Source organism: Coloeus monedula (genome assembly GCF_965178545.1).
Source record: "Coloeus monedula genome assembly, chromosome: 4".
NCBI classification, from domain to species: domain Eukaryota; kingdom Metazoa; phylum Chordata; class Aves; order Passeriformes; family Corvidae; genus Coloeus; species Coloeus monedula.
Window position 1 is genome coordinate 22351849 of NC_138784.1, and position 24825 is coordinate 22376673.

The 24825-nt window shown below is 38.4% G+C and overlaps 1 protein-coding gene across 2 annotated transcripts in view; it reads left to right on the forward strand.

The window, feature by feature from the left end:
- Nucleotides 1-21050, forward strand: part of CRY1 (cryptochrome circadian regulator 1) — a 39590-nt gene extending 18540 nt beyond the window's left edge. Inside the window, exons 2-14 of one of the 2 annotated variants that reach the window (XM_082280477.1) lie at nt 4457-4565; nt 7851-7993; nt 9354-9538; nt 10895-10983; nt 11552-11692; nt 11788-12099; nt 14512-14663; nt 14773-14975; nt 15719-15820; nt 16837-16929; nt 18108-18179; nt 18281-18388; nt 20385-21050. In XM_082280477.1, the coding sequence (XP_082136603.1) occupies nt 4457-4565; nt 7851-7993; nt 9354-9538; nt 10895-10983; nt 11552-11692; nt 11788-12099; nt 14512-14663; nt 14773-14975; nt 15719-15820; nt 16837-16929; nt 18108-18179; nt 18281-18384 (1705 nt within the window). In that variant the 3' untranslated portion in view covers nt 18385-18388; nt 20385-21050. The remainder of the gene's footprint in view (nt 1-4456; nt 4566-7850; nt 7994-9353; nt 9539-10894; nt 10984-11551; nt 11693-11787; nt 12100-14511; nt 14664-14772; nt 14976-15718; nt 15821-16836; nt 16930-18107; nt 18180-18280; nt 18389-20384) is intronic. The other variant, XM_082280478.1, reaches the window with a different exon arrangement.
- Nucleotides 21051-24825: the final 3775 nt, after the last annotated feature.

The window sequence follows — 24825 nt, forward strand, 5'->3', positions numbered from 1 at the left end:
ATGTGTGTAATGCTCTCTAAGAATGTTGCTTGCAGACAGCTATGCTTTGCATCAGCATCTTCCCCATGTTAAAATAAGTAAGTCTTTTCTGCCTCCCTCTATCATGCCAGTTGTGCACGTACCTCACATCGTTTGCTACTGTGAAATTATTAGGGAACATTTCCTTCTGGTTTGCCCAAGGGATCTTTTAGACCAGATACAGGAAACTGGGCTGATGCGTTAATCTGATAAAAATTATCTGGGCATCCTTTTTGTGTCTTTTAATGAAGTCCTACAGCTCATGTAATTCATTCAAAGTATAAAAGACAGTGCTTTCCCACTGACTGTTAGGTTGAGGGAAAAAAGTTAGTTTAGATTGTAGACTCAGAAACATGACCTGGTATTGTAGGGAGAGATTTAAATACCTTCTCATTGCCACAGTCTGGCATAAAGTATAGTGGAGTTCAAGCCTAGTAGCTCTTATTTCATAGCTGCTGTGAAGAAACTTTGCCTCTAGAGCTCATATACTGAAAAGAAATACTTTCTATGAGATGGAAATTTTGTATTCATTTTCAATTCGTAGACTAATTTACCATTCATTTTCGGTTTTGTTCTACTGTGAAAGGAACGTGTTTGTGAGCGTTTTGGTGTATCTTTTCAGAGAGAAAGGTCAAGTAATTTTGCATACAGTTAAAGATGCTGTGCTGCTTGTGCAGGTTTTAGGGGTACTCATGAGAAAAATAGGACATGAAAACTTGGGTTATGACAAATAGTTGATTGGATTATTAAGTTTCTTGGTAAGGGATGTATTTAAAAGCGATTATTTAAGAAGGTTCATATTGAACAAGGCTTTTTGCGGGGGAGATTGGACTAGATGACCTTTAAAAGTCCCTTCCAACTCAAAGTATTTTGTGATTCTATAAATCTTTGTAAAGGCTTTTATGTTAGACAACTTTTATTAGCACTTTAATGAGAAAATGCCTTTAGATGTGGTATAGCATAAACACTGTTGATGAAAACAGAATAGATGATTAATTATTTGCATCACATTTTGCTAAAACACATTTGGTTCAACTGAAAGATTCAAGTATGCTTAAAAAATGGAATGCTTGTTCTGAGTAACTACTTGTAAACTGAGTCTGTGTTCTGGAAGCCAAAAGCAGTATTCTTTTGCATGCTGTTACTCTAGATATTGTAGGGTCACTAGGGCTTGATTTGGTCGATTATTTTTGAACATTGTGCTTTCCGTAAGTATTGCAACACAAGCTGTGGTTTGGCTGTTTTTAATTTCTTCTGGCTTTTGTTGAGGTAAGGGGGGGAGGTGTGTGTGTCCCCTGGCCACCTTCCTGCTCTCTTCCTACATATATTTAACAGTTTGAGTCTATGCTGTTATTTTTGTTAAGTACCTAAAAGAGTTTTATGGAGATTGAAATGCTGGAGTGTGGTGAGAGATAAGAGAGATAATAGAGGGGATTTGGGGGACCAACAAATAGAGATTAAACAGTATTAAGGGCAAGTTTAGGGATCTTGGATGTGAATTGGAGACTGGGTCGGTGCATGTTATCTTCTTGAATAGGATTTTTTGCCAAGTCCATACTAGAAGTTATGTATTGTGGTCAGTCAGGTAGGAAGAAAAGAGATTGAGAAAATAGAGGGAATTGAAATGTCAATAGGAAAAAAATCAAAAGTTTCCTGAAATACAGGAATAGTTATGAATATTTTATGTCACCAGTTTCTCTTCATAACCTTTCCCTATACTCCATGAGATGAATTTAGACAACAAACAAACCTGTGTAACAACAACAAAACTCCATAAAACCAAACCACAAATAAAACCCCCCAAACCCTCTGGACTATTCCGAAGTTATCCAGGACGGTATTGCAGTTTGTCTTCCTAGTGATTTGTGAAGTGTATGTGAATGCACATGCTCCTTGAAGGTGAGATTCACATGGGTAAGACTGATGAATAACATCTGTCATTCCAGGTTTAAAAAAAATGAAGCTGTAATTTTCAGAGTCCAGATGGAATTGACTTTGTCCTGGGAACGTGGGGCTCAAGTTCTCTCTGATAGAAGCATATACAACTCTGATCTGATTCTTAAAATGACTCCTGCATGGTTTCTAACTAAAGGAGTATAGAGAAGTTTCTTTTTCTTTTCTGACTACCCTAGAGTTTTTTCAAAACAAAACCGAGCAAAGTGAGAAAATTAGGCATTTTTGGTTTGTTCTAGTCATTAAACATCTCACATAGTTTACCAGCCAAGAAGCCATTGTATTCTTTTATGCTGGCTGCCAAGAGTCCTGTTCTTACTCTTTCAGGTTGAGTGAGCCACGCATTTTAGGCATTTAATAGCAGCCAGGGGAGGTTCCTCCCAGCCTTTTAGATAGTGTTTTTGATAAGTTTTTTCCCCATGTAAAGTTGGAAGCAATGTGTGTTAGGTAGGCATCACTTACATACTGCTAAATACTTAGAAAATGGATGTTAGCAGGTTTACAGCAATCATGTATGCTGTATCCCTCCTAGAAGGTGTAGCATTTTCATTGTATCTGGTTAGCTTTTAGGATTCTTCTTAAAAATCTAGGTGTCAATGAGCTCCTGATTTTAGTACACCTGGTTGCTCGCTGTCTTTGTCTTCATAACACTGTGGGCACTTGCAGAGGTGCTCCTGCCCTTCCATGGTAGCTGTGCACCTTCTCACCAGGCACAGGCGCCGTCTCCAGCTGTCGTGGCACTGCTTCCCCGGCCTTGGTCTGGGGTGGTTGCTCTGGAGGTGTTATCGCTGTGGCCTTGCACCTGCACAGTGTCATTACAGCAGCTTTCCTCAGGAGTAATGGACTGCAATGTGGGAATTGCCTCTTTTTCCCTCCCCCCACTTTGGGTGTAGCTTGTGGTTTATGGCAGGGGATCCAATAATGTGTGAGCACAGAAGTTAATGACCACCAGGCATTGACTCAGCAGTTGCCCGGATCACCATGTGCTTTGCTGAGTGCCAACAGCACTGTAAGAAGGAATGGCTGAGAGGGCTTGAGCAGCTCCTGGTAAAATATATATTGTTAGTACAGAGTCATAGAATGGTTGGGCTAGGAAGTGACCTCTGGAGATCACCTAGTCGAACTGTCCCTGCTAAAGCAGGTTCACCTGGAGCAGGTTGCACAGGATCATGTCCAGATGGGTTTTGAATATTTCCAGAGAAGGAGAATGCAGCCTCTCTGGGCAGCCTGTTCGAGTCTTCTGTTGCCCTCAAAAAAGTTGTTCCTCATATTCAGATGCAGCTTCCTGTTTCAGTTTGTGCCTATTGCCCCTAGTCTTTTTGCTAAGCACCACTGAAAAGAGTGGCCCTGTCCTATTGACACTGCATTTAAGATATTTGTATGCATTAATAAGATCCCTCTCAGTCATCTCTTCTCCAGACTACCCAGGTCCAACTCTTAGCCCTTGCTCATAAGAGGGATGCTCCAGTCCCCTCATCATCTTTGTAGCCCTCCACCAGACCCTCCCCAGTAGTTCCTGGTCTTTCTTGGACTGGGGAGCCTAGAAGTGGACTCAGCATTCCAGATGTGGCCTCACCAGGGCAGAGTAAAGGGACAGAATCACCTGCCTCAAGCTGCTGACCACACGAGAAAAATATTATGGAGGAGCCACTTGTTAGACTGGAGAGAGTCCAGGGGAAGGGCACTCATCTGGGAACCCCCAGCACTTCTCTTTCCAGCTGGCTGCAAAGTAGAGTTCTTTTTTTCCTCTTTCCTTTTGTTTTTATTTCTTCCCCAAACCAGTTTCACCATTGGAGTTATTTTAGTTGTTATATCTACTAATAAATCTTTGCACATGTGAACCTGTTTCAACATTCTTTGTGCAACTACCTGTTTCCTTTGAACACTTGCAGATTTGCAGCACCCCATTCCCCCCCTTTTTTTTGTCTGATGTGCTCATTTGCTCAATAAATAATTCAGGTGAGGGTACAGTCAAGATGCATATGCTACATAGAGGGCTGTTTCTATAAATGAAGACCAGAGGGATAGTCATGACTGTGTACTCCTCTGGTATGCTGTTTTTAGTAACAGTTCAGTTTTGTAAGAAGGACTTGGATTAAGTTCAGTAGCAGTGTGCCAACAGCTGATTATCTGTGTTTGTTTGTTGAGGGTTTTTTCTGTCTTTAGAATAGCAAGATACTTCTAGTTTTAGTTAAGACTAGAGTATGTTTTAGTCCATTCCAGACCTGAATAACATTGAGAGGAAAACTGTGAAATGACAGTGTGGTTTGGTTTTATGAATTATGTATTGTGGAAGATATTACGTGGTGTTGTACCACTGTAAGCCAAGTGTAATTAGGATGTGAACATGCATGCATCACCAAAAAATGCACCAAGCACTCAAGGTCTGATAGTTGTTGTTGATTATTCCTCTTAGTTACCTTTTTCTATTGTAAAATTGTCTGTTTTGCCTCAGAAAATAAATGTTTCTTTACAATTCTTGCAGATTCCTGCTTCAATGTCTTGAGGATCTTGATGCCAATCTACGGAAACTGAATTCGCGTTTGTTTGTTATCCGTGGACAGCCAGCAGATGTTTTCCCCAGGCTTTTTAAGGTAAATGTCACCTTGCACTTGTTGTTTCTATCCACAAGTATGACCAACAAATTAATTTCAACTAGGAATCTTTCTTGTACTGATCCATTCTGTGCAAGTTATTCATGCAAATACTGATCTATCCTTGCAGTTTCTCATTAACGTTGTTTGTTTTGAATTTTTCCTTTCTAATGTACATATCACCAGCTGAACTGAGTTGCTTTTGGACTTTACTGTTTTTTGTTTCTTTCCTTCCAGAAACAGAATTGATTTCAAATGGTTTGCTAAGTGTAGGTACTGTATATTACTACATTTTCCTTTACAGGTTCCCTTTGTAATACTGAAATAAAATTTTGTGCATGTGAATCGACGTTCAAACCCTGACCTGTAAAAGCAATGTTTTATTTAGGCCAAACATCTGCTGTGATTGCTTTTTGGCCATTAAAGGTGATTTAATAAGCTTTTTTCTAGTAGTAGTATTGTTAAAAGCATAGTGTAACTAGAAAGCAATTTCTAGTCAAAGAAATTTAAGGCTTTTTTGGGAAAGGGTCTTACTGAAAATATTAAAGCTGTGAGTGATTGTTACTGATAGTAATACGTTGTCCATGGATAATAGTGTATTTAAGGTAATAATACTATAATAGTGTAGTAAAAATGAACACTTGGCAAATTGATTTGAAGAGTTTTTTCAGAATGACTGAATTGAGGTGACTGAAACAAGCAAGACTGTGGGGGCAAAAGTAGATACCCATTTTTCCAGAGGTCATACATTCAAGATTTTTATTCCTAGGTCTTCAACACCAACCTGAAAACTCAACCAAAACTCATATTTCCATCTTCATTATTGTGGTTTTGTTGTGAAGCACTAACTGGATGATACCTCTACTGGACTTTCCTTGATTTCCCCTCAGTGAAGAATTTCCTGGAGGAGTACTGTGGCATTAGCTGCTGCTTGCAACCTCTCAGATATTCAAGCTTGTTGTATTTATCTGCCAAATTTAGTTTGATTGCATTTAAATAGGAGCAAAAGTCTTGCTGTTGTGTGCATTACCTTCTGGATTTGAGCAACCTGTAACAAGTCTTCTTAAATACTTTAATGACTACTTTGACAGCTCCTGTTGCAGATCTTGCTGCTAGGCTGATCTTTCAATGCCTGGCAGCATTGGATTGCCACTTTTTTAGAGTATTAATTTTAGTGGTGAGAAGAAAATGAAAATAACTTGTAATATAGATAGCGTACAGCAATCAAAAACGAACATTCACATCTGTTTATGTCTTGTGGTTCCTCAAATTAAAGTGCCTTTATCATATAGTGGTTCACTGAGGGGCTTTGAGGACTTCCTCTATGCTCAAACAAGTTACTGAAGCTCTTGAGGACTTCTTCACTTTTGGCTGAAGTCTACCTGGAACGTGTATCTATCTCTTAAAATTATATCTCACAACTACTTCTGCCAGAGCAGTAGCTGTACATCAGACACCAGACACTTGCAGTGCAGTGAAGGGATTGTAACACTGAACAAAGCGTTCCAGATCATCCCTATTAAATGTTTCAAAGGTGAGCAATGATCCTGACCCTGAAGAACGAACACGTGTGGAAAAGATCAGTTAAGTTTGGAAAAATAACTTCAGCTAAGTTATGGTAGGAGACAGTGGAACTTCTGTATGGCCTGGTGTCAGTAGTCCTATCACAGATGCCAGCATCTGTGGATTTCCTGGGAATGAATGTACAACAGCTGTTTCTTGGTAAGGCTTTCCTTTTCACAGACTGAAGAACAATTCCTTCAAAAGGCAGAACACTGATCTATCTTCATCCTTGCAAAAGGCTTCAAACACCTTTAGGGTCTTTCATTTCAGTTAAGTTTTGGTTTGTTCTTGCCTCATCCTCTTCAATTTGTCCTGGTCTGCTTTCTGTCTTTAGCTCTTTGGGCTTGTCTCAATAAAGAAAATAAAATTGAAACAATCACTGCTTTTTTTAATGCATCAGTGTTGCTAAAACCATTCTGCAGTATGAGTACGTGCAAAATGATCTGTGTCCACGATTCTTCTAATTGCCTGGCTCACGTTGATGTGATCTGGGTGTATTCACATTACACAGCAGAGTTTTCTTGACTCCCTTGGGGACATGGCTCTGGGTCTTGGTCGTGGTTTTTTTATGGTCATCTTTGCTATAAGCCAGAGGAAAGAAGGGTTTAGAAAAGTATCTGCTGCAACTTGTCAGACAGTGGTTTTACATTATGAAATGGGAAGTAAATGTTATGTGATGGTGTAGGAGGTTGCTTGAGGATTCAAGGCCTGCTGGGTTAGTCTTGGCAGACTTAAGGATGGCCAGAGCCCAGCCTTGTTTTGAAGAGCAAACACACCTTGGAATCATCTGTCCTCAGGGCTGGGAGAGAGCTGGAGTTCAGAAGTGAAATAGCACCTCAGGTGATTAGCTCTGAGTGCCCTTGTCTCTGGTGTAAATCCAATTCTCTGAAATACTATGGTGTATTAAACCAAGTCATTAAGATTCTGAGGTATTAGAAAGGTATTTCTTTGAGTTTGATTGGCATGATGGCTTTCTAGGATCATCTTGTGCATACTTCAGCTTTCCAATTTCCTACTGTTGCAGAAGCCTTAGCCATTATTGATCCCTTTGTTCGCTTCTTTTTCCTCACCTGTGACTGTGGCCTTGGTAACAGAATCTGTGACATAAAGAATATTAGACTTCAAGGCATAAGGTATTCTCTTTGTAGAAGACAGCCTTTTTTTCCTTTTTTATTTAATTAAGAATTTGAAGATTGTCTGAGTGAGGAGTTGGGATTTGGAAAAGGTAAAGAAAGTGTTTGGTGTGAGAGAGTGGCAGTATTTCCACCCCTCTTCCCTGAAACTTCAGTTCTGCTGCTAAAGCTCACAGGCATATGTAAAAAGCTTTTCTGCAGAGCAAGGTACTGCTGCTGATCCATGTTCAGAAGACAGTCTTTGTCATCTTTCCTTTTCTGTTGAGTCTCTTAAGGTATGTGGATCCTAAAGCTAGAGATGAGTTTTCAAAATTTGCATGGAAGTTGTTCCATTACAGTGAACACCCACAGTAATAGGACAGATGGAGGCTTTTTTTATGCCTGATAGCTACTTAGATGCCGGAAAGTTGGACTTTATTTTTGTTATTCTGGGTGCCTAATGTATTTTGGATCTTTCTGTGTCTTTGATAACTATTCACAGGTAATAGCTGGTGTTCCATTCTGCCCCTGTCCTTCCAGTTCTCCTTTCCCTCACCCTCCACCATGCAGCTGAGTTGCTAAAAGACCACACTTTTGTTTTGTGTTGTAGGAATGGAACATTGCAAAACTTTCTATTGAATATGATTCTGAACCATTTGGGAAGGAAAGAGATGCAGCTATCAAGAAGCTGGCTAGTGAAGCTGGAGTGGAGGTCATTGTTCGGATTTCCCACACATTGTATGACCTAGACAAGTAAGTTACTGTTTACCTTGGATTTTAAAAAAGGAGGAAAAAAGCCCCTTACAATTTTATGTAGTATTAATTTATATATTGTGTGCTACTTTCCACACTGAACACTTCATGGTTAGGAAAACTACAAATTTGTTTCATGTTTCGCTTTTATCCATCCATCCATCCAAATTTTACTACATACTGAGTAGAACTTTGAAACTCTAAAAACTGATATATAACTGTATCTGAAATGCAGTTTTAATTTGGAGTTCTTTTGAAAATAATGTTCACTTTAATTAGTTGTCCTTTATAATTAAGTTACTCAAACATGCCTGTGGCATCTCCCAAGTAACGTGTTTGTTTAGTTGTTTTGTTAAATTGTTTTGTCTTTATTTTACTTCTTGTCCTTTGTTTTTTTAAGAACTGTTTCCTACCAATTTTCTATTCAATAAGTAATTGGGGATTGTTTGCTATCCCTGTGTTGCCTTACTTAATGTCTTGTTTATATTTTTCCACATATCTGTTTAATGGATTAGTGTTAATTCCCTATTACAGAAACATAAAGCACAAACTAGTTAGAAGTATGACTTGTCTTCTCTTGAGTGATTTATTGTGGTAGCTGCCCATTGTACTCTGTTACAAGCCAATGTATAAGAGACAGACACATGGGAGGGCAGCAAAATTGGAAGTATTTACTTTTTGAAACTAATAGCTGACTTTTTTTAAAATCCCAAATTGAAAATTCCTTTTTTTTCCCCTCCCACCCAAACATCCCACTAAATAAGTAAGCATTTGGTTTCATCTATCACTTTGTAAATTTTTCTTTGAAGTTTTCCCTTTTTTCCAAGACTAATTTAGATATATGCAATACAGAATACGAAACTGTTTTTACAGCAGTCATTGTGTATAAGCTACATGTTAATTTCCCCCCATATTAAGACAGTTTTAATATCAACTACTGTTCTCAGTACCAGAAGGGAAAGATGGGTTTTTTGAATGCAAATACCATAGTCTTGTAAGTGACTTGGATATTTCTGTATGTAGGTAGGATCTCTATCTGCTTTCCTGATCTGTTCTTTTCTTTGCCTTGAACTGTCCATGTTCATTATATTCTTGTTTATGAGGGAATTCCTGTAACCCAGGAATGAAGAAAATTGACTTGCTTATAAACAGTTAATTTATATGTCTCCATAGTGGGGAAAAAAGGATGGTATATTTAAAGTTCTGACTGTCTGGATTACCATGTATATTTGGGATTCTATGTAAGCTGGAGGAAAGTAAGAAGATATTTCTGTGTATGTATAGCTGAGTATATTTTATAAGAAAAACTGTTAAATACTATTGTCTGACATGCTTCTTTTCTTTTTTTTCTTTAATATAGAATAATAGAATTAAATGGAGGACAGCCTCCTCTTACTTACAAGCGATTTCAGACCCTAATTAGTAGAATGGAACCCCTGGAGATGCCTGTGGAGACTATAACTCCAGAAGTAATGAAAAAATGTACTACTCCAGTTTCTGATGACCACGATGAGAAGTACGGTGTGCCATCACTTGAGGAGCTGGGTATGTTCTGAGATGGCTTTGACATTTTGAAACAACTAAGATATAATCTCCCACTAAAAGCACAGTACTTAAAACAATGAATGAGGTCCTGCTAGTGGTTAATTGTTAACCTGATGCAATTATGGCATACAAAAGGAACAAAAAAAGATAATCAACTCTGTTAATTCTGGTTGTTTTCTGGTAAATGAGGGGTCAGGTCAAAATATACTAAGTACTGTTTGGCTTCTTGTAATACAGCATTGCCAGGGTACCAAATAATCATTAGGCTATTAATTAATAGTCTTTGATGCTTCATTTTGCATTAAATACACTTTGTATCTTTGTGCTTCAGGTCATTAATCTGTCATTTAACAAACTAGTTTTAAAAAAAACCTCTTTCCTTGATATACCAAAAAAAGATAGTAATAAGACAATTACTTCAGAAGGTTCTGGGGGGAAAAAAGTCTTATGTTTCTGTAAATGTAATTTTAAGGAATAGTGTCAGCTATTTGTCCTGTGACTCTCCTAGTCTCTTTCCTGTTTCTCTACGCACCTCCCAAAATAGAAGCAAATGCGCTATGACCTCCAAATTGCTAACAAAAGGGTCTGGACAGATTTTGGTTAACCTGTGACTGCCCTGTCAAGTCCATTTGAACTCTTGCAAAACAGACCTTGGTTTTTAAAGCCTTTCTAAGAAGAGATGATCTCACTATGCAGTGGTTAAACTATAGACAGACATGTTCTCTCATGCATCTGATGAACAATCTTGGGGCAGGTGGGAGGGTATGGAAAAAATCTTATTACCTTCTTTTTATCTTTCTTTTGTGGCTCAAGTACATGTTTATCATCAAATTAACAATCCCTGTTATTTAAGTTGAGGTCCATGATATCTAGGAATGTTCTGAAGATGGCACTCACGCTTTTACCTTGGTGGAAAAAGTTTTTAGACTTTCTGTAAATTGCAGTAGGAATTGTTGCTTCTTAGTAGTAATAAAAAAAAAAGTTGTGGTTTTAGGATATAGCCTGCATATTGCAGATTTGGGAAATGATAGAGAGGTCACTTTATGAAAAAAAACCCAAAGAAACCAAAACCAGAAGAAATGGGACTGAAGTAAGACCATTCAGCATGTAAAATTTGTAATGTATATTAATGTAAATGTAAAAGGAAAAACTTGAGTTTTGCTGCTTGTTAAAGGTATTGGATGTGCTTTGAGAAGTCTTGGTCACATACTGTTTTAAAACACACTTTTTCATGTATCCTAACTTAGGGTTTTTCTCAGGATGCAGTAGAATGTAGTCAAGTATCAATATGCTATAATTTTGTTGCCCTACAGTATAAACAAACAAGGAATTTCCTTGTTTCAATTTGTCTTTCAGGTTTTGACACAGATGGTCTGCCTTCTGCAGTGTGGCCAGGGGGAGAAACAGAAGCTCTCACGCGATTGGAAAGACATTTAGAACGAAAGGTGTGTTTCAGATCACTGCAAGTCTGACATATCTGGGAAACATAGTTACTCTTTGCTATGAAACCTAAAGGGATTTGGGCAAGTTGTGTTAAAAAAAATCAAACCCCCGCAAACTTGAACTCAAGGCATTAATGATATAAATCAACAGTTTGTTTTTTAATGATGATAGCAGATTATCTTTGCTATGAATTTTAGAGACAGTCTGTTTTACTCTTCTGTATTAAAAAAAATTAAATTTATTTTTGAAGTAATTTTATTCAAAGCATACATTTTATAACTTTGAAGGGGAATTCCTCTGACAGCTGATGTGTTGCTAGTTGTATTTCCAATGTATTTAAAAGAAAATCACAGATAGTTCTGGAAGACAGTCCATGCCTTCTGTATTGAGCTGAACTACCTTCTAGAGGTTCTGCTGATGCAAAAGGAACGCCTGGGTATCGTAGGTGACCTGACCATCTGTCCACTGTTTGCATTCAGTTACAAACAGTGTGTGATTTCTCCCTTTATAAGTTGCTATGTAGCCTCTAGTCTGATTTTGCTGTGTGGGTTTTGTTTTGTTTTTTTTAAGGCTTGGGTAGCAAACTTTGAAAGACCACGAATGAATGCAAATTCCCTTCTGGCAAGCCCTACAGGGCTTAGTCCCTACCTCCGCTTCGGCTGTTTGTCCTGTCGGCTCTTTTATTTCAAGTTAACGGATCTGTACAAAAAGGTAGGATTTCTGTGTAGTCAGCTACATATTGTTAGATGCCACAGTTTTCCCCTACTTCTCCTAATAAAATGTTTTTCTTTAATGATGATCTTCAGGTAAAAAAGAACAGCTCCCCTCCCCTCTCCCTCTATGGCCAGCTGTTATGGCGTGAATTTTTCTACACAGCGGCGACTAACAATCCACGGTTTGATAAAATGGAGGGGAATCCTATCTGTGTTCAAATTCCATGGGATAAGAATCCTGAGGCTTTGGCCAAATGGGCAGAAGGCAGGACAGGTTTTCCTTGGATTGATGCAATTATGACGCAACTTCGTCAGGAGGGTTGGATTCACCATTTAGCCCGGCATGCTGTAGCATGCTTTTTGACTCGAGGTGACCTCTGGATTAGCTGGGAAGAAGGAATGAAGGTATTGTTTATTATTCTTGAATTTAAGTCTTGGAGTGCCTATTAAACTCATTCTAGAATTGTTACTGTGTGTTGTAAGTTGAATTTTAAACCTTGAATTGTGGGCAAAACTAAATCGATTCTGAAAAACCAGGTATGCTGAAATTTTGCCTCTCGAATGTTCTCTTTTATTGGAATGTTAAGAGTGTTTCTTGCAGTTGGAATAGGTCTGAAATTCTTTTAAATTTGAGATTTCTTTCTAATTCTGGGCAAATAAACATGCATAACTATTGTAATTGAGTTTTTTTTTTCCCAGTCATTCTGTGTCAACAATTTCTGTTCATATCTTGCATCTGCTTCCCTGCAAAGGGGAAGTACTATGGGAATTAAAGAGAGAAAACTAAAAACTGAGAATGTTCTTTCAGCAATTTGTGTCACTTTGCCCAGTGTTAGAAGTGTGAGCACAGGCAACATGATTTGGCTGAAGGCTCAGTGCAGTTAATTTTGTGCAAGTATGAGATGCTGAAGCTCGAATTTAAGATGTCAGGTTTTTGAAGAAAACAATGGAATAATTTAATCTCACTAAATTAAACCTTTGAACAGTTTTACATTTTTAGAAAGGTAGCATAACTTTTAGTGAGCAATAATAATCTATGAAAAATTGAGAATCAAACAATTTTATTTTTGAAATCTGAAAAAATTTACTTGCCATCAGGATTGTGACCCCATATTTGTATATGTATACAATCATAGGAAATTTCATTTCTTAAAAATCAGTTGTAAGCAAACACCTTTCCATTTAAAAAAATTGGTTACTTTTGCAGTTCATAAATACAAACATTGAAGATCCACATAGGTAACTTAGATATATTACTCTGTATATTACAGAAAAATGGCAGCTTGTTCTTACTTTTGCAATAATACAGAAGGCCCCAGATTTGTGTAAGATGTTCAAGTCACGTGTCCATAGCTAGCAAAAGTTAATCTGGCCTTCCACGTGGTGTTATTTCCAAAGTCTTACTACATGGCAGCATCTAGTGGGACAATTGTATGCTAACACACTTAATGTCTAAAGATCTTGTTGCATTATGTGTCACCATCTGTGTTTTGAAAGTGTTTTAAGATAAACCCTATTTTTTCAAAACAAACTTTTTTCCCAAGTAGCTGCAGATATTTAAACAAAGATACTTTTGTAACACTTATTCAGTATATACTGTGGAATGAATGCCTTGTTGAATATATGGCGAGAGAGATCAGGAGATCATTGTTTAATGGTATTACCTTATTTAGACCCTGTATAGGAATAATATTAGTTGAAGCTGCATGGCAATACTAAGATGTTGGGGTTTTTGTGCCTTAGCATGAAGAAAGATGGTAGTTGCTTTGGAACATTTGGAAATTATGCAAGTTTGAAAGGAAAATCAGAATGTGCAAAAATATGTATTAAATAAGTATCTGTTCTTAAAACTACTTGTAGGTGCACTCTTTTTATAAAAGGTCCTTCAGCACTGTCCTTCACAGAATGAGGCCTTTGCTCTGTTTTTTGTCAGCCTGCACTGCTAGTGATCTGACTGAACAGATAAACTTCTTTTTATACAAGTTAGTATTGTCTGTATCGAAGATGAAAAACCAATCAGTGCTGGAAGCTTGAATGTTTCACAACTACTGAGCTCCGGATTTCAAGTGAAACCCTCATAAATCTTCAACTTTCTCTCTCTTTTTTTTTTTTTTTTTTTTTTTTTTTTTTAATATATATAGTAGGGGTAGCAAATTGGAATTAAAGTTTTTGGGAGTTTTTTGTCTTCACTCCAGACTTTATCTGTCACACCATCCTTCAGTGTTCTTGGTGGTTCAAAATACCTCCAGGAATTTGAGTGTGTTCTCAAAACTGTGAGTTGCTAGATTAACTATTAGCCTTCAAGAACATAACTTCTGCATGTTTGTGCTACCCTGAAACTCTTGAGTTCTACTCTTGGGATTCCTCACATAGTGAAAAGTGCTGTGCAAGTTGAGGTATTCAGACCAACAATTGGAGTTCAAAATGCACTTTGTATGTTCCCTGTTTTCTGGAAGTTTGCAAAGCTTACTCAACTGTGATGTGATGAAGCAATTCTTCTGAAAACAGCAATTGCCACTTGGAAGCCATCAGGCTTCAGCCATCCTTTGGGGATTTGTTTTTCAAGGATGTGTTTATGTAAGAATGCTTAGCTTCCCGAGATGTTTACAAGTTTGTTTACAGGATAAAAGCCTGGTTTTGAATTTTTTGTTTTGTTCTTGAGTTTGGTGTTAAGGCATTTCAATTGCTACTGAACATTCTGTGAATGCTGCCAGGTAAGAAAGAGCTTAAATCAGAAACTCAGGATCTAATCCTGAAAAAGTAGGTGCCTCGGCGGTGTGCCATGTCCAGACTAACTTGTTGCACTTATTTCTTAAGGTCTTCGAAGAGCTCTTACTTGATGCAGATTGGAGTGTGAATGCTGGAAGCTGGATGTGGCTATCCTGTAGTTCCTTCTTTCAGCAGTTTTTTCACTGCTACTGCCCAGTGGGTTTTGGCAGAAGAACTGACCCAAATGGGGATTATATCAGGTAACTCACAATCCAGAAATTGCAGTGGTTGATTCATGGGTGTTGCTTAAACTATTGAGCAACTTGATATGTAATGTGACCTTTTTACCTTTTTGTTAATTTTTTAAAGACGTTATTTGCCAGTACTTAGAGGTTTCCCTGCAAAATACATCTATGATCCTTGGAATGCCCCAGAGAGCATCCAGAAGGCTGCAAAATGTATTATAGGAGTTAATTATCCCAAACCAATGGTAAACCATGCAGAGGCAAGCCGTCTGAATATTGAGAGAATGAAACAGATCTACCAGCAGCTTTCACGATACAGAGGACTGGGTATGATTATTGATTATTTGCTTTATTTATTTTTTTTAAACTTTTCTCATCTTCTAGCAATTAATAGTTTAGTCCCATAGCAGTGGGAGTCAGGTGTAAGCTCAGGGTAGTGACCAGAGTTTGTATCCAAGTAAATGAAAATAATACATGTACTGAGAAAGGAGAGAGTTTGAGGGGAGTGCCTCTCCAAATATTGCCTGGATTTTCTTTTCTGTGGGTTTTTGGAAGTGTTTTTGTTAAACTGGGCCTTTTGTGCATTCTGATGTTGTCGTACAGATAGGTTTGAGTACCAGTGATTAGAAATTTAATGTGGTTCATAACTTTAATGATAGTGTATTTGCATATGCAAATGCTGTTGCAGAAGTAGGCACCAGCTCAGCCCCTGGTAGCATTCTTCCCCTGTGCTCCGAGAGGTAAACCAGGTGCATTGTACTGCTCAGGAAGGTGTGAGCAGTCAGTATGTTCAGATATTGGATATGGAATCAGGATATGTTGCACTTAAACCCAACATATTGGATACGTGTAACTTAAGGAATTTTTGGAAAAGTTACGCAGAATATTAAGTAAATGTGAACTAAAATAGTTTGGCAAGAAACAGAAGTAGGCAAGACAGAGAGATGTTCTGTTGTAAAAGTAAACTACTCAAGCTGAGGGTGGAGAATTGGCTATCACAAGGGAAACAGAATGCTGCACTTAATTTTTTTTTTTCTTGCTATCTTTATATATTTTATTTTGTTTTTTAGGTCTTCTTGCAACAGTGCCTTCTAATCCAAATGGAAATGGAAATGGTGGCCTAATGGGCTATTCACCAGGAGAAAGCATTTCTGGTTGTGGTAGTACAGGAGGTCAGTCAAATTCTTACAATGCATAGAATTATTGGAACTGAACTACGTGAACTTCTTTCATAGTGCCCTTGCCATTTCATATTATAAGAAAGAACTGCTTTTATAAGACAATTTTTAGTGCAAGTCACAAATATTTTCAAATTTATTCACTGTTTGATAGTATTTGTATAAAGACATATTGAAATTATTAATCTGATATGCAAATATTTTTAACCTGTGTTTTTTCCTCCCTCCAAAAATTAGTTACTAACTTGTATTGAACAGTTTGACTTCAAAAGTATTTGAATATGATTTTCTCCTAGAAGTGTATAAGCATCCTGATATTTATAATAAAGAGTGACTTGTGAACTTGTGAAGTTTTCTAGTGCTGGCATTAGATTGCTAACTGGAATTTATTGCTACTAAGAAAAAATAAGAACAGTATTATGATTGTATTAGCCTATGGCAGGTCTTAAATACTTAAATACTATATACACACTATATATACCTTAGACTCTTCAGTGTAAAAGGATTCAGCAGAACTGGAAATCTACTGGTTTTATGTTCTTCATAGGCTTTAGTCAAGGTTAGAAGCAGATTGTGGAGGAAGATGGACCTGATTGTTCTTAGCCAGTACAGTTCTCTTAAGGATTAGAATGCAAACTCCTTAAAGCTGGGTGCTTGAGCTTTTATTTCTTACATTTCTTTATTTCTTAGGACATTTATAAGACAAGAAGGTTTTATTTTAAAAAAATTAACAGTATTTGCACTCTTTTCTCATTAAAATGTATTAATATATACATGTACTTACACTTTTCACATCAGAAATGTATTCCTTTTGTCGGAGGTTCAGTGAATTTGGAAAAACAACAATCATTAGAGCTTTGGACGTATAATGAGGTGGTTTGAAAAAAAAAAAATTAAAAGCCACAATAAAAAGCTTATCTCTTGAAGAGGGGGTAAACCCCCCACACTTTAAATTCCAAAACTAGAATTGTACCTTCTGTTATGTTTAACTCTTCTCCCTGCCTCTTCAGGAGCTCAGCTGGGAACTGGTGATGGTCATACTGTTGTTCAGTCATGTGCCCTGGGAGACTCTCATACAGGAGCAAGTGGAATTCAGCAGCAAGGTATTATGGCAGTGCCTGTCTGTAGAGGATCTCAAAATCCTTGCAATTATGGAAAACCAGACAAAACATCAAAATAGCATGGATAGATTTTGGGTGACAGCTGCTGTCTACAACATGAACTGACCTTGTTTCTGTTCTCAAAACATAGAAATTATTTCTTAGAGTGAACTTGTTTGTCTTGTCATTTTTATCTCTAAAATGCTCATCTAGAGCAGTATTTGTATGTTTTGAGTGGGAGGGATCACAAGTGTGACTAAACAAAAATTAATAAACATTATCCTAGGCTACTTTAAATGAAACTGAAAACCAGAAGTTCACCTTGTGTGTTGGATAGCAAAATTTGTATGTTATCTTTTCCCTGATTTCACTACCACTCTTTTCATATATAATTAATTTCCACAGTCTTGTGTGGATAGTCTCTTGTTGTGGAAGCAAATTTTTGTTACTTTAACTATACAGAACCTTAAGCTGTGGTTTGTGATAGATCCAAGTTGCCATCAAATTTAACCCAACTGTTTGTTTCTTTGCAGTCTTAACACAGGTGGTGTGTTTACTGATCATGAAGGGCTGTAATCTGTGTTTTGTTTAAGCACCCAGAGCATAACCGGAACACCGCAACTGTTCAGAACAAGAAACCTTGCAACTGCTTCTGCTGATTGCACTATTCATGCAGAATACTCAGTTTCAAGGTTGCCAGGAGATAGTTTGCATGAATCAGAAGAAAGTTTGCATCTTTCTTTTAAGTTACTTGCTTTATTTGTTTTTCCACAACTAAGTTGTGCTAGGGATTCATTAGCATTGCTATAAGAATATAATAAAAAGGATGAGGAGACTTGGCAGAAGTAATGTTAAAATTTATAACAACTTATAATTGAAGTGTTTGGCTATATAAACATTCTGCTTTTTGCAAAGATAATGCATAAATATGTAGGCACTTAACGTTGTTCACTCTGCATATATAAGTGCATATATGTTTAACTGCTGTAGACTACCATGAGGCTTATTTTTCTTTTGCATATGAACTCTTCTGCATTCTGGATAGTTTCTGGCAGGATTTTTCTTGATGATGGAAAATAAATCAATTGGCTCCTTTTTGTTGTTGTAAAGAACATAATTTTACGCTTGCTTGCAGCTCTAAATTTTATGTAGTATAATAAATATCTACTGTATCTGAACAGGTTACTGTCAAGCAAGTAGTATCTTACACTATGCTCATGGAGACAATCAGCAATCACATTTATTGCAAGCAGGTAATTTAAACAACAACAACAACAACAAACCCCAAACACTTTTCCTGAATATATAAGGGTGCAATAGAGTCTTAATGTAAATACTGATTTTAAATTATCAGGGAGAACGGCCCTTGGTACTGGCATTAGTACAGGGAAACGCCCAAATCCAGAAGAAGAAACTCAGAGCGTTGGACCAAAAGTCCAGCGACAGAGCACAAATTAAACTGGTAAGATCTGAGGCACCTTAAAGCTATCAAATTTCTGTGCAAATTTTGTGTCTGTGATAACATTCATGTCACTGCAATGCAAAGGATCCTAAGGTATTTCTGTAAATACTTGTTTTCCAGGGACTGTACAGACAGTACAAAATTCTGGCTCTAAGAGTTTGTGAAGTATGAGATAGGAAGTAGTTGCAAAAATAGAGCCAGACTGAAGATTATCAGACACAGATCCAGGTGTTAATGAAAGAGAGATGGATAAACTCTGGTTTTAATACATTAGCAGAGCTGCTTAAGTAGCTTCAGTTGCTCTCTGTTCCCACATCTCACCTTAAGTTGTGCCAGTAGCATTGTTTGTGTGAATGTATGGTGACTTGAATCGGGAGACTTAAGACAACTTAAGAGGAAAAGCTCAGGGCCTGGATTAGTTTAGACATGTAAGTGGACTAAACAGAACATGTTTCAGAGAGATAACTGCCAAAAACCTTCAAAATGCTGATGTAGTTATTGATTGTGAAGATGTAGGGACAAATAAGATTTGAAGACATGAGCTTTTGTCATTGGTCTGTAATTGAAGCAGGTTACTCAGACTGCCCAAGTTTGTCAGGCTGTGGTGAAAAAGACTTGAATTTGGAGAAGGAGGCATTGCAGATAGATCCACACAAATAGGTGTGAAAATGTGTGGAGAGAAGTGGAAAATTGGAGAAGAAATTTTGTATGTGTAAAATCATCAACAGAGAGATAAGTCGATTTTGATTTTCGGATGAAGTCGGGAACAGCATAGAGGAAGGAGAAGGTCAAAATTGTAACACCTCTTCCCCCAGTAAGCTTGATTTGAGAGGAACAAGGAAGATGACCTGAAAAGAATCAAGACTAAATTAAGGAGTAATTACTAAGGAGGAAAGCCAAATAATGGAGGACTGTCTGAAATAAGAGGGGACAGAATTTCAAGACTGGGAGTGTGGCTGCAAAGATTAAAGGTGATTGAGATGTTTATAAAAAAACCAAGTGGAGCACTGATCATTATGGAGTTTGAAGAATAAGTAAGAATAGCACAACAAGCGAGATAATAGCACATAAAGAGATTTTGTTGGAACTGAAAAACAGGGATTCCGTACAGCAAGTATAGGAGATACATTCATCATCTCTAGAGATAAAAAGGGAAATTCAGTCTACTTCATTTGGATTTGACAGCAAGATCTAATTTTGCTTGTTATGCAGTGGCAGCACTTTGTCAAAGTTACTGCAGTGCATTATGAACAATTGTGTCATAGTGATTTGATTCAGTGCAGAACCACAGCATTGTTTCCATAATGCCGTCGATTGAGGAAGTGAGCTGAGACCTTAGCGAGTGATCCATCTGCTGTTTCCTCACATACTAGAAGCGCTGTAAGCTGCTTCTGTGTTCTCAAACTGCTTTCTGTTACTCGGATGGGCCTGAGCGGAACATAATTCCAAGGGAGTCTGTGTTTCAGTAGCTGTCTAATCCTTAGTATGTGTAGATTCATTCAGCATCCATGTTTTGTATTGCAGAATTCCTTAGGTGCTCGTGTCTGTGTAGAAGAAGTACCTGCAGAGCGAACGTCTGGTTCCTGTCTAAGCTCTTTTTCAATTGAGAGACAGGTTGGAGGGGTTTCTAGTTTGGCAGAGAAGACTGATTTTGTTAGGGGTGTTCAAAGCATGCTGTAAAAGCATTATAGTCAATACAAACATCAGCCAAGATCATACTCAAAAACACTGCTGGCAAAAGGTTGTGCACTTCTGAATAGCGCTAAAGTACAGAGTACAGAGGCTTTTGTTGGGTTTCTCTTATTTTTTTTCCTTCCCCATTTAGCCTCTAAGGTGCGAAATAAGAATTCTGAGTATTTGGGCCAGTACAGATGGGGACAGGGCTTCCTGCACTGAGAAGGGGGGAAACAATATTGGTCCCTTGAAGTACTTCTGTCTTCTTCAAAGACTCACATCGAACTGCTTAAGAATATATTTTTTTCTTTTTTTCTTGCAGCTTGATTGGAAGAGAAGTTTGCCGCTCAAAGAACACATGGGACAAAATTCCTGCTACTCTGTATTGGAACTAAAGTGTTGTGCGAGTTCATGTTCTAAAATTACATACTTTTTCATAAATTATTTTCAATTGTTCTCAGTTGTTGTAAACAAGTCCAATTTTTGGAATGCATTATTTCTAACTGGCATTTCTATGGTTTTTAACTTTTTAATGACTCTTTCACAAAGGGCAAATTGAGTTTTGTATATAAAGTATTTGGTGAAGAATTTGCTAACTTATTGTAAATATAAATATTCATGATTAGTGATAGACCCATCAATATATTTTTGATAATCTTTCATGTATATGGTAGTAGGAAAAGCTATAGTGCTGTTCTGAAAAACAGATGAACATAGAAAGTTTGGAAGTTTTTAAATTGTTATTTTTAGATTCCATACTTGAGCTCTGTATGATCAACTTCATATTTTCATAACGTAGGTGCTTAGGACAGTGTTTAATCAAATACAGTAGAGTTGTAACCGTAATTAATCACATCTGTATATAAAACATATGCCAATTTTAGTCGAGTTGTAAAATTTTCATGTTTATGTCCAGTCCTTGTATTTCCCAGTTGCCTTGTTCAGTAATGACATACCTTGTTAATAAAATTGTATATATAGATACATATCTTTGTCTTTTGTGTACTCTATTGCTCCTGCATAGATTTCCAAACAAAGCTGTTTCACGAAAGAAGAGAAACACTCTTTTTAGACTTAATCCGGAAGGCACAAACAATGTTACCTTTCACTTCCAAGTTTCATGATACTGAAGAAAAACAATATTCAAATTATCCAGGCCTTTTTCTTGAAACTGCATGTATGTATTCTGACCATTAAGTGTTTTTCACGAATGGACTTAAGTGTTTCTTCACAATCTAGGTGTTTGAGTTGGTTTTTTTTTTTTCCTGCTATGATTACAATTTGCTTGACAGCTGGGAAGTCTTTCCTGCAATGCATTTAATTTGCTGCTTTTTGAAGATGTTGATTTCAGACTTGCTGAATGCTCAGTCAAATACTGTCTCAAATGTTTATAGAAATTGTATGTAAATGTTTTCTCAGACCATTAAGATCTCTGAAGAAGCAGTATGAATTTGCATATGACTAGGTTAGTTCCCTACTTGAATGGGTACCCAAATTAGAATCCTAGAATATCGTGAGTTGGAAGGGACCCAGAAAGATCACCAAGTCCACCTTCTGGCCCTGCACAGCACCATCCCCAAGAATCTCAGGTACCATGTACCTGGGAGCGTTGTCCAAACACTTCTTGAACTCTGTCAGGTTTGGTGCTGTGAGCACTTCCCTGGGACACTTGTTCCAGTGCCCAACCACCCTCTGGGGAAGAACCTTTTACTCATATCCACCCTAAACCTCCCCTGACACATCTTTAGGCCATGCCCTGGGGTCCTGTCACTGGGCACCCCAGAGAAGAGATCAGTGTCTGCCCCTCCTCTTCCCTTCATGAGGAAGTTACAGACTGCACTGAGGTCTCCCCTCAAGTTTCTTCTTATCCAGGCTGAAAAAACCGAGTGCCCTCAGCCGCTCCTCATACAGCTTCCCCTCCAGACCCTTCACCATCCTTTGGACACCCTGAGAGCTTTACAGCCTTCCTATGTTGTGGCACCCAAAACTGCCCCCAGCACTGGAGGTGAGGCTGCCCCAGTGCAGAGCACAGCAGGACAATCCCCTCCCTTGCCCAGCTGGTGATGCTGTGCCTGATGCCCCGCAGGACATGGGTGGCCCTCCTGGCTGCCAGGGCACTGCTGGCTCATGTTCAACTTGCCACTGACCAGGACCCCCAGGGCCCTCTCCATGGCACTGCTTTCCAGCATCTCATTTCCCAGTCTGTCTGTACAACCAGGCCTGCCCCATCCCAGGTGCAGAATCCAACACTTGTCTTTGTTAAACTTCATACAGTTGGTATTAATTATTAATTAGTTCTAAAGTGAGAGGAGTTAATTATCTTGTTCTTAGTACTGGTGACTTCAAGACGGGGCAGTTTTGTGCGTTGGTTTAAAATTCAGATTAGAATTTTGGGTTAACAAATGCAGCAGGGCTCTTGGGGCAGAATGAATTGCCATGGTACTAGATTTTAGATTATTATTGTTAATGTAAATATCTCTGCATACTGATTTGTATACAATGGCAAAATCAAAAGCACTACTAAGAAAATAGAGGCATGTCTACCGTCTTGAGGCAGAGAATGTTTGAAATTGAAGAAAAAACTCAATGGTGAGAATAGAGAAGCAGATGCTAAATATTTTCCACAGATGAGTCCAAGTAAAATGGAGGGGTTCCCTCGGGACATACATAATAAGGAGAATAAATAATTATTTTTTCTGTTTAGGTAGTCTGAAAACAGAAATAAAAAATATAGGACTAACTTGCCTTAAGATGTTTTACTCTGTCAAGATTATGCTGAATTTTTTGGCTAACCTTATATTAAAAAAACCATACCATCTAAATTAAATATTCCACCTAGATTTTCTGAATGATTAGGCTATGAAACTCCCACAGAGAAACTTCATCAAGGTAAGAACATCTGTTTAAATATTACCTTCCCCCCAAGCAGTCTGGAAGTTCAGTAGGTGAAAGAAGAAATTTCCCAAGGAGTTTATTTTTATGGTAAGGTAATTCCCCTCTTCTTAAGTGCTGAAAGGCGTATTCCTCTTGGTGGAGGCAGATCCTTGGATTTGCAGAGGAAAATCTGTGGAGATGCTGTTTCACTTGTGAGCTGGCTTGAAGGAGTTCTGGTGTCAGGACTGTTGTGGAAGAAATGGTCTGTGATTAGTTTAGTGTGAGAGAGGGGAGAAGTTGCCTTCAGAGTAGCAACAGCCTCATAGAAGCCCTCTGCCTCATATTTTTCCCCTCCAACCTACTAAGTGCTGTGGCCACAAAAATAACTAAGAAAAGGTGAAGGCTTTGGTTGCACATTAAAAAATTACTAAAACCATTATAACATAGGGTTTTTCTCCCCACACCCCCACTAACCCCTTGTGATTTTTCAAGGAGTTGGACATGTGCTATAAATCCTGTATGGAATAAGGGCCAGGATATTGTTGTTTATTAGATGTCTCCTCCAGAAATGGAGCTTAAAATATTCCTTAAAAAAGTTCTGTTCCCACGGGATTTAGCTCTGGCCCTTCCCTGGGCTGGTAGGAGAAGGGGAGAGGAGAGTTGCAAACTTGTGGTCTTTCGAAACCAAAAAATGTACTCTGGAAGCATGCAGGAACAACTTTAGGGGATACCTGGGATGAAAAAAATAGCTTTTAAGTGCCTTCAAGCGTTCAGAATCTGAACATTTGCAAAGGAACTTTGTATGACCCATCTTGTAGTGGTGCTACCTGCTTACAGAGGTTTTTGAAAGGAGGGGAACAAAAGGAGTTAAAACACAAACCCCTTGACGTCCCTGGTGTGTGTTCGTGCCGGTGCTGGCTGGGGCAGAGTTAATTTATCTTTTTCCAGAGTACCTGGCCCGGAGCTGTGTTGGATTCATGCTGGAAGCAGTGCAAGTTTATCGTGGCCGAGCGACGCTGGCCCCGCTCCCGGCCTGCGGGGGGCGCTGCGAGCGCGGCCCTGAGGGAGACGCTGGCGTTGGGAGGGAGCGAAACCAGCTCCTCGTCATCCCAAGTATTCGGGTAACAAAGTACTCCGGGGAAGGGTAAACACGGGGAAAGTATAGAATGGCTGCATAATAGCTACCCTGTGCTTCCCAGGCAGAAACCAAACCTCTTCTGTTACTCTGAAAGTTGCTTTTCAGGAACGCTGCCGCGTGTGCTTGCCTGCACAGACATACAGTCTCTTTTTCAAATGCACTTTGCCTAGAGATTGTTTCCAAAAGCCAGTTTTTAAGTACTGTCAAGTTTTTACCTATTTGAGATGTTTACTGGGCTGTTGCTGTCCCCGGGGAACCTTTCGGACCAGATCATGGAGCCAGGACGCCTGAGATCCAGGTTGTTGTCTCTGCTCCATCACAGAGCTGCTAAACAGCCTCAGGTAGAGCTCTCCCCATTCCCAAAGCCTTCCTGCACAGGCTCTTGCTGGCAGCCGTGTTGTTCTGCTTTAGATTGGATTAGATTAGATTAAGCAGGCTACAAAGAGAACCTCCTTTTTCTTCTTTGTGCTCCTTATTTCCAATAGAAAAGTGTTGTTTGGGCAAGAATTCCCGCTCTTAAAGGACTAAGCAATTGAAATTCTCGCACTTCACTCGCTACCTCAGCTTTCAACTCAAATGCTTATTGCAATTTTTTTCCCCAGAAATTTAGAGTTTCAAAAGTGGTGAAAATTTCTGGGTAGAGGGGAAATTTGCATTGATCCAAAAAGCACAGGGAAATCTAAAGCAGACAAAGAGAAATAATTTTAATGTTGATTTCAAGGGAGGTAAGCTCCTGGTTCTGAACAGTGTG